At 39.6% G+C, this 10,393-nt stretch overlaps 2 protein-coding genes across 2 annotated transcripts in view; one reads left to right on the forward strand and one right to left on the reverse strand.

The window, feature by feature from the left end:
• The first annotated feature begins 570 nt into the window (after positions 1–570).
• On the forward strand, positions 571–6,543 carry LOC111671856 (mediator of RNA polymerase II transcription subunit 30). The gene is made up of 5 exons (XM_023429082.2): positions 571–731; positions 1,824–2,060; positions 3,578–3,736; positions 3,983–4,072; positions 4,917–6,543. Exons 2-5 carry the CDS (start codon positions 1,836–1,838, stop codon positions 5,010–5,012), a joined length of 570 nt encoding a protein of 189 aa, XP_023284850.1. The 5' UTR covers positions 571–731; positions 1,824–1,835; the 3' UTR covers positions 5,013–6,543.
• A 513-nt stretch (positions 6,544–7,056) lies between these two features.
• ext1c (exostoses (multiple) 1c) overlaps positions 7,057–10,393 on the reverse strand; it is an 85,321-nt gene continuing 81,984 nt past the window's right edge. The window contains exons 11-12 of the mRNA XM_023429083.2: positions 7,899–8,070; positions 7,057–7,793 (exon numbers count right to left, since the gene is read on the reverse strand). Of these exons, the coding sequence (XP_023284851.1) occupies positions 7,608–7,793; positions 7,899–8,070 (358 nt within the window). The 3' untranslated portion in view covers positions 7,057–7,607. The remainder of the gene's footprint in view (positions 7,794–7,898; positions 8,071–10,393) is intronic.

Consider the following 10,393-nt stretch of genomic DNA (forward strand, 5'->3'; position numbering starts at 1 on the left):
TATAACTGACTAATGAATTGCCATCACTCAACCTAATTGGTCTGGCTTGGCTGAAAGGCAAGCAAGACTCATACAACCTTCATTTAACCCACAAATGTCTGGTTAAATGGTTTTTTTTTTAACTGTTTGTGTATAAGCAAAACTGCATTGTCTACTACTGTATAGGACTGAACACATTGAGCAAACAGTATTTGCATAAATGCAGAGAAGTAGATATATTTCATGTTATGATATCTTTAAATATAAGTAACAATGTAACTATGTTCATTTGATAAATCACTGTACTTTGTAACTTGAAAGTAGTTGTACTCCTTTATACTTTTACTCTACTACATTTATCTAGTACTTTACAGCTTATGATTTAATAGTTAAAATTAAACTCCCCAACACTGCAGTACTTCACGGCCCCCTTTAAGCCCCAGCTCTTAGTGTAAGGTCAGCTGTGCTGTAGTGAGGTTGGTGTTCACTCCTATGTGTTCACTATATTTACTCACAAATTACCCTCTCCAACCCACACTGTATGGTCTCCACCTGGTGGTGGGAAATGTGTCTTTCTCTGCCAGGAAGTGACGTCATGAAAACAATAACGCGCTCAGCTTTCTGAAACATCAGTGGAAAGGTCTCATTATGTCTTATTTAAAATAATAGATAAGCAAACGATATTTTTTGCAACAAGCAAGCAAGCTGGATATATTTGCACAGCATCCAGCCAAAGGACGTTATTTAATTAGGTAAGTGGTTTTCTGCACTCGCCACGCAGTTAGCTAGCTAGCGGCTAAGCTTTCCTCTGTATGGGTTCTTTATTGTTCAGGCTAGGCTTGGTTAGCTACAAGGATTAGCTTCTGTCTCAGTCATTCAAAACGCTGTTCCGTGAGTATCTTAAGTTTAGTGCGTACAAGAATTAAATCTTCGGCCTTGTGGCTTCTGTTAACAACTTCAGTTTATGTGATGTAGATAGAGTTGAGTACATCGTATGTTATATTATGGTTTTAAACACTTTCAGTTGAAAGTGGATAACGAGTTTAACAGTGATAGAATGTTACCAAGTACATTTACTCAAGTACTATAAATATTCATAAATATGCCTATGGTATTGAGGTATTTGCATTTTACTTTTTCATACTACTTATTCTACCCCACTACACTTCAGAGAGAGATATTGAACGTTTTACTCCACCACAATTATTTGACAGCTTTAGCTATCTTACTTTGCAGATACTTTCGTTCTTCCAGTTTCTCAAATGTGACAATTTGCTACTTTGGTCTCAGGTATAATTGTGATGGACGTTTAATGAATTTACAAATCAATCAATCAATCAATCAATCAATCAATCAATCAATCAATCAATCAATCAATCGATTTATCTAGAATGAAAAAATATTAATTTTGTAGTGTTATATAAAATAATTACAAAATGGCTACACCTCAACAGAAAAATCCCGTTTACACCTTACACATAATTGTATGAGTAATAATAATCTAAAGACAGATGATGCATAAAAATGGCCTCTGATTGTTGTACTCCTATTCTGTATACATATAAACACACACATATATATATATATATATATATATATATATATATATATGAATATGTGTGTGTGTGTTTCTGCATCAAGTACTATTTTCCTGGTTATACTTAAATACTTTTCGAACTAATGTGGACGTTTTACTTAAAATGGTGTATTTTCTAGTGCAGTGTTAGTAGTTTAACATAAGTAAAGGATCTGAATACCACCACTGACTAACATGCAAATAACTCTGTAGTTGTGCTTTATTGAGCTATCACCTTTATGTACTCAATCACATCCCTTTCCCACAGATTTGTGTAGTGATGGCAGCTTCCTTACCTCAGAAGCCGGGGATGGCAGGGATGCCTCCTCAGCAGCAGCCCCACCTGCCCCCCAGTGCTGCCTCAGCCCAAGGTCAGCAGCCCATACCCCCTCAGGGAGCCCTGAGAGAGATCTCCCCAGTGTTTCTCTGTCGGATTGGACAGGAGACCGTCCAGGACATTGTTACTCGCACCATGGAGATCTTCCAGATCACACGAGCCACGCAAGTAATGAACATTGCCATGTGTCAGCTAGCTGTAGATACTTCATCTCTTGTTCTGAAGCTTTCAACTATATCACACTGTATTCTACTAATGAGTGATACTTGAAAGTATTGACGTTTAAACATCAGATTCTGAGCACCTCTAGGACTTTTCGTTCATGCTGAATTAAAATTAAACTTAAAAGTAAAAATATTAGGTTTTTGAATAAATGAATAAATAATGATTTAGTTTAGATTATTTTTACAAAATGAAAATTGTAAATTACTAAAGCCTAAGGTGTTGTTTTGCAGTTGATTCATTTTTGTCAAAAACAAATTTGAAAAAAAAAAAATACGGAACCATTTTTTAATCAAGCATCAAATTGTTGCAATAGAGAAACTGGAACCTTCAAATGTTAGGGTTCACAAATAGTTGACTAACTAGTAAACACTAGTTTTGTCCACCTCTATCTGCACAGATGAGCAGGCCAGAAGATTAAAATGACTTACCAGTTCTTCACTGTCATGATAGATCACAATTTTCATGTACAAAATGTCTTAATTTGCTTTCTGAGATATTTTGCAATAGCTACTCAGAGAAAAATGTTAAAATGAGAAAGAGTGTATTTTTTACCGTCTCTTGTCAGGTGTGTGTGGACATTAACTGAATAGCTGATGCTTTTCGAGCTTACAGGGTTCTTCTATCCTCTGTCAGTATGTATTTGTCCTGTCCTTCCTTTCTGGTGTATCTACTTGGCATGCTTGTCAGCATCTGTCTTACTCATCCTTCCACCTCCACCTGACTGGTGTCTCTAATTGTCTCTTACTGTGTTTCTCAGTTTATCGCTGACCTCTTCCAGCTTGTCCTTGTCCATTAAACTGCGTTTTTTTTTCTGAGCTGAAAACTCAGAGCAAGTGAGCCACATCAGGACCAAGGACTGAATGCCATGAATAGGTGCTCATTTGGGTGCATATTTTCCCTCAGGTTGCTAGTGCAACATCCCACAATTTTGCCATCTGTGGATCAAAAATTCCAAAGTATTTCCAAGTGGCATTTTTTAAATTGCTCCGAGTGCAACTCACTCTCTCTACTGTAGAGTTGGGTTGAGATCTCTCTGCCATCATTACCAGACGGTTGCTGAATTATTTGCTCCTTTCAGCTTGACCTACATTTCATTTTCAATCAATGAAAGTGATGTTGTGTGACTCCTGTTTGTCATGCAGTACATTCAGCGCAGGAGCCAACTGGCAAGCCAGGCAGCCGTGGTAGTTGTGGCTTTTTATTTATTTATTTATTTTTTAATACAGTCGAGTATTTATTTTCACAATCGAATGTCTTCTGTGTTTGTTTTTTTTTCTTCTCACATTTCGATTAATTCACCGAATACAGACTATTCGTTTACAGCTCTAATACCGTCTTCATATTAAAAATATATCCTGTCAACCAACAACTACTCTTTCTCTGATCAATCAGAAACCATCTGAACCAAAAATGTAACCAAGACTTTAACTGATGAGAGACGTTGTGTGTCTTTGATGTAGCTTCCTAATGGTGTGACTCAGAGCCAGGCGATGTACCAGGACCGCTTTGGGAAGCTCCAGGAACACCTACGGCAGCTCGCCCTGCTCTTCCGAAAGCTTCGGCTCCTCTACGAACGCTGTGTGGAGATGACCACTGACCTGCAGGAGGGGCCAGCAGAGGTTAGGAAGAAGCCCTCTTTTTCTGTTTAGATGTCAGTTTACTGTAAAAACTGCGATGGCCATGTAATATAACGCTGAAGATGGACTGTCCTTTTTATTTGGGCTTGATTGAGAACAAACTTGTCAGTGTATTTCTTGTGTATTTCTTATCTTGTCTTTGTTATGTATCAAAACCTGATGCATTCTTACCAAGAAAGAGGAGAGGAACCATTTTAAAACCTCTCCGTGTGTCTTCTCTCTCTGCAGCTTGTGCCGTATGTTGGAGAGGAGGTGGTTTCTGTCAGAGTGGAGCCCTGCAGTTCTGCTGTCAACCAGGAGAGAAAAGAAGTTCTAGAGGTGTGTTTCTGTTTTCTCTCTGTCTCAAGTCATACTTGGAAGTGGTGGTTAATTAACAGCCAAATATTTAATATCAACAATTTTTGCATCAAGGTAGTGTCACGTCCCACCTTAAGTGCTGTTCTTTTACAGCTGTTTTTTTTTTTTTTTTTTTTAACATTGGTTGGAAATTTTTTAAAATCCCAGACATTTTAAGAGCTACTGGATCAATCACAAAGTAAAGGTCCTACACTGCTGCCACTTGTTAAATAACACCAGTAGACTGGTAGACAGGCTGACATTTGTTTTGATACTAAAATTCAAAACAGACTTTGAAAAAAAGGTTTAAATTACCAAATGACGGAACAGTCAGTCAGCTGTTCTGAAATGAGCAAAAAAAAAAAAAAATCCCTTGCAAAAGCGTCTAGGTGGCAGTACTGACATAGGCCTAAGTGTCAGCTTGGTACTATGGGAGAAATCCTTTGCAGCTTAAGTAAATTTTCAAAATCAGGGTGTTGTTTTTATTTATTTTGTTGTTGTTGTTTTTTTTTTTTTAACATTAAACTCAATATTCTGGTGTGATCAATTTTTCAGGCTTTTTCAGGATACATTTTTTAGAGGAAAGGCTTACCTGAGATTTGTTTGTTTTACCAACAACCTCAGTACCAAGCCAGTTAAAAGTAACTTTTTTTTTACTCCCAAACTCCTCCAGCACATATAATCAAGTCTCAATTACTGAAGATCAGTGATGTTTACAGAGAGTACACTAGGTTCTGTCCTGAAAGGATGATAAAATGCTAAAGCTGTGGCTCGTGCACTCTGAAGAGTTTGACTGAACGTCATATGTCTTGTGCTTCACCTGCAGAAGGTGCGGCAGAAGAACCAGGAGATGAAGGTTCTCATGGACCAGATGAGGAACCTGCTGTGGGACGTCAATGCCATGCTGACGCTCAGGAAATGATAATTCTTCACTGGATCCACTCTTTTCCACTTTTTTTTTTTGAGAGAGAGAGAGAGAGACGAATCCCTCCACAGCTGTACAGACTGCGTTAATGGCAAACACCAGGTGAAATAAGGGAATTTCTGTTGGATTCTGGATATGGGACTTTCTACTTAGGTGCAACCTCCTCTGTGTTGGCACTTCATCACTGAAACTGACACATTACTCACAACTTCATCCAGCATCTTCTTTGGTTTATTATCTGTTCTATTGAAGCTGTTGAGGGGAAAACTGTTAATGAGATAGAATAAGGCTTAAATGAAAATTATTAGCTTGTTTCAACCTGTAACACTCCAACCACAAGAATTGTTCCCTTTTTTTTGTACAGGGCAGCTGACATCCTATTTTGTGACTTCCAAGTGCTCTATAACTGTTACTTTGTCACGCTGTGTTTATTAAGTTATGGACCTTTGTTTTCGTACTTTTTAAGTAATGAGTTGAAACCTGTATGGCCTCAGGTAAAAACAACAAAAAAAGTTTTCCTAAAACACTACATTCATGGTGTTTTGCTCCCAGGTGCTGACTCGACACCAGACAGACTTGAATTCACTGCAGGTAATTCTTGCAGAAAGCACAGAAACTGATCTGACAACTGTGTTTACAATAGGAACAATTGCCCTTATTATACTCTGCCGGTTGTAAAAACACTATGGTTCAGAATTCAAATTAGCCCCTTGGCAGCTATTGTATCTCAGGTGCTTTGTACATAAATGTGTGTGTGTGTGTGCATGTGCTTAATGAGATTAGCTTCTTGAGTGCTAGACAGCACACCTGTTTACCCCGAGGGTGTTAAGGCTTGCTTGCCTGTGAATTTATTTTTGTAAACTGTGGGACGAGAGGTAGGCCTACTGGGTCCATTTTGTTTTGTATAAAATAAATTTTTTTTTTTTGAAACTACATTTCTAAATATATATATACTTTAAAGTCCTGCTTCTAAATACAGGACTGGCATACTTTGCTGGATGTGCTTCATTGTGGTAATTCCAACCCTGAGGGCTGATGTGGGAATGCATGTTCTCCTTCACAATTGAGATGATTCATAAGTAAATCAAGGCGTATCCACCGACACATAATGATGCATATTCTGACCCTGACCCTTTGTATTCATCTTTCTTTACACACCAGCAGCTTATCTATGTAGTGCTCCTACACTACAACAAGGCATCAAAGACCAAGAGAATCCCAGAGTCACAAAAACACAGCTTATATGTAATTGAGTGCTTTGGATTGCTGTAATTATATTTAGGATAATTCATTCTGCCCAGAAAGGTTTCTCCATTTAAATTGCTCGGGGAAAAAATAGGATTTTAAAAGTGCAAGTAAGGGCACGGTACATGCCGAAAATGATCAGTCTAGCCAACCGATAGGAAAATATGCTTGTCTCAGCTGCATGTGTTTACACAATATGAACTGGGATCATGTTAATTGTTGATGAGCTGTGAAATATGAAGCAGTAGTGCGCTTCGTTGAGAGTAAATTTGGATCTATTATTCTTGCTGTGTAACTCAGTTTTTGAACAAATTGCAGTTTCTCATAAGTGACTCTTATGTGGTTTGCTGTGTTTTGTTTTGTTTTTTAAAACTATGATTGCATAGTTGGTCAGACAAAAACAATTTCAACGTGTCACCTTGGGGAAGGACATTTTTCTTTTTTACCATTTTCTGACATTTTATAGAACAAACGATTGATTGAATAATGAGAAAATAGATGAATTGGTAATGAAAAGTTGTTGGCTGCAGTACTGGTTTTTCACATTTTGAAGCTGCAACCAGGATGAAATGCTCCTCTCATTGGAATAGGGACTATTTCCTGTTGCATTCCTTTTAGATGTGTAATTACAGGATACAAATGTGGCTAATAACTATTGGCCTCAGTGATATGTTTACTTTTTTACCTTGTTTCCTTCATGTCTGCTGAAAATATACGTCCTGGACCTGTTTTAATAGAAGGTGTGTGCCAAGTAAGGGGGAAACAAACTTGAATGGTCTGCAGCACCATGCCAGAGTTTGCATTTACAAATCATTTTATTGGTTTTACAGTTAGCATTTTGATGTGAAATGATCTGTTTCCTTGGCAACAGTCCCTGCACGGTAACATTGAGACACATTGACAGCCGGAGTGCATGGCACCAATACCAGTCCCTTGGGTGCTTCTGGCATGAGATAGCTATTCCCGTCTTATTCTCACGACAATAGCACTGACATCAGAAGTGTTCCTTTATTTGCTGTCCAATAGAGATTGTCCTTTCTCAGTGAGAGGCCCAATTACAGGGACTCTTTCAAGGCCCCTGATTTTCCCTCCTTCGTTGTCCTGCCAGACTCGTGGAGGCGGGAGAACCACTTGAAGCTCCCTTCAAACGTTTCTCTTCATATTTATATGTATATAGTCCAGAACAGTCCACCAGGGTCTGTCTGATAATTGTACTTTGTCCATAATGCAAACTGACTTTGTCCACATCCCAGACAGTTGTCAGCTGTCCACCAGTGATTGGTCCAATTGTCTGTCCAAAAGGCCACTAAACCAGACCTCCCAGTTTCCCCAGTCTGTCTGTCAAGTTCATGCCCTCTCCAAGTCTTTGTACTTCTTCCGAAGGACGGACACTTGATCTTTGAAGAGCACGGGGTCCAAGCGGAATTGAGAGTGAACTAGAGGCATGTAGCCAAACCAGCTGGCGAAGGTGTTGACACACTCCTGCCGCTGGTTGAAGTGCTCCGGGTTGGCCCAGGGGACGCTCTTCGTACCCTGGGAGGAAAAAACAAGACACCCTAATTAATCATCCGGTCCTGTCCTGACATCTGAGTAAACAGCATCCTCCGAATAAAGTGAATAAGACAAATGGCCGCCTACCTGTGGACTGGGCAACTCTTTGTACTGCTTCCTCTGAGCCACTTTGATTGGTGGCAGGTGAGTCACAGCAGAGACCAGGAAGTTCATCAGGATGTCCTCACAGTTGGAGGTGCGATCCACCAGAGTCCGCAGGGACTGGGGCAGGTAGTGGGAGAACAGGTAGTGGTAGTACCTGTGGGACAGGTGGAAGTGACATTTGTATTCTGGATATTCTTAATGAGAGCAAACGGGTTACGATACTCCAGATATAAAAGGAGTACTGATCAGAAATCAATTTCTATAACCAGGACAAAAATCACAGATTCAATTTACCACAGCTGCTGATGTCAAAAATAAAAATGAAATTATGGGTAAAATATAAATTTTGCTGCCAGCCCGACACAACAAACACTTATCTGTTGAATAGAGAATCATTGATTTTTGCTGCAGACATTTACCAGCCTTTTTAGTGCATTTTCCTGTTTTAACAGCAAGAGAAGCAAGAAAACCCACACAAAAGATGCTTTTAAAAAATCATATTATTACTGTCAAAGGTTAACCTATTGTCTATTATAGTGCGCATGTTCTACCTCCTTTAACACTGATAAACTTTTCCAGAGGTTGAGTGGTGGCGTCTAAAATCAATATACGTTATCAGTCACATTTAGTTCGGAAATGGCTTCTTGGCACCAATTTAAAAATCAATTACAGGATCACTGGACATTTCAGCTGACAACCACATGCCTTGTAAATTCATCCTTATGTAAATACACTCAAAGATAAATTACTGAAATGTGTTTAAAAATAACAATATAGGGTTTGACAAGTTCATAAACTTCTGTTTTCTCACCTTGCCACCCATTTTCTCTCCATGACACATTATAGAATTATTTCTCTTGCAGGATTATTTTGTCACATCTGTTGCCAGTGTGCAAACCTGATGTTCACTATTATTTGTATTTTATTACAAATTAAGGTTCCTGCACTTGCACTGACAGTAGAATAAATCACTTCAGACAAGCACATCTGCCAAAAAGCCTCAAATAAAAACACTAAATATATATACAGTACAGGCCAAAAGTTTGGACACACCTTCTCATTCAATGCGTTTTCTTTATTTTCATGACTATTAACATTGTAGATTCTCACTGAAGGCATCAAAACTATGAATGAACACATGTGGAATTATGTACTTAACAAAAAAGTGTGAAATAACTGAAAACATGTCTTATATTTTACTTTCTTCAAAGGAGCCACCCTTTGCTTTTTTGATAGCGCTGCAAACCCTTGGTGTTCTCTCAATGAGCTTCATGAGGTAGTCACCTGAAATGGTTTTCACTTCACAGGTGTGCCTTGTCAGGGTTAATTAGTGGAATTTCTTGCATTAATAATGGGGTTGGGACCTTCAGTTGTGTTGTGCAGAAGTCAGGTTGATACACAGCCGACAGCCCTATTGGACAACTGTTAGAATTCATATTATGACAAGAACCAATCAGCTAAGAAAAGAGAAATGAGTGGCCATCATTACTTTAAGAAATTAAGGTCAGTCAGTCCGGAAAATTGAGAAAACATTGAATGTGTCCACAAGTGCAGTCGCAAAAACCATCAAGCGCTACAACAAAACTGGCTCACATGAGGACCGCCCCAGGAAAGGAAGACCAAGAGTCACCTCTGCTGCTGAGGATAAGTTCATCCGAGTCACCAGCCTCAGAAATCGCAAGTTAACAGCAGCTCAGATTAGAGACCAGATGAATGCCACACAGAGTTCTAGCAGCAGACACATCTGTAGAACAACTGTTAAGAGGAGACGGCGCGAATCAGGCCTTCATGGCCAAATAGCTGCTAGGAAACCACTGCTAAGGAGAGGCAACAAGCAGAAGAGATTTGTTTGGGCCAAGAAACACAAGGAATGAACATTAGACCAGTGGAAATCTGTGCTTTGGTCTGATGAGTCTAAATTTGAGATCTTTGGTTCCAACCGCCGTGTCTTTGTGCGACGCAGAAAAGGTGAACGGATGGATTCTACATGCCTGGTTCCCACCGTGAAGCATGGAGGAGGAGGTGTGATGGTGTGGGGGTGCTTTGCTGGTGACACTGTTGGGGATTTATTCAAAATTTAAGGCATACTGAACCAGCATGGCTACCACAGCATCCTGCAGCGACATGCCATCCCATCCGGTTTGCGTTTAGTTGGACCCATCATTTATTTTTCAACAGGACAATGACCCCAAACACACCTCCAGGCTGTGTAAGGGCTATTTGACCAAGAAGGAGAGTGATGGAGTGCTGCGCCAGATGACCTGGCCTCCACAGTCACCGGACCTGAACCCAATGGAGATGGTTTGGGGTGAGCTGGACCGCAGAGTGAAGGCAAAAGGGCCAACAAGTGCTAAGCATCTCTGGGAACTCCTTCAAGACTGTTGGAAAACCATTTCAGGTGACTACCTCTTGAAGCTCATCAAGAGAATGCCAAGAGTGTGCAAAGCAGTAATCAGAGCAAAGGGTGGCTACTTTGA

Source organism: Seriola lalandi, unplaced genomic scaffold (assembly GCF_002814215.2).
Source record: "Seriola lalandi dorsalis isolate HSWRI2012SDOR001 ecotype SW California unplaced genomic scaffold, Sedor1 jcf7180002054887, whole genome shotgun sequence".
Lineage (NCBI taxonomy): Eukaryota > Metazoa > Chordata > Actinopteri > Carangiformes > Carangidae > Seriola > Seriola lalandi.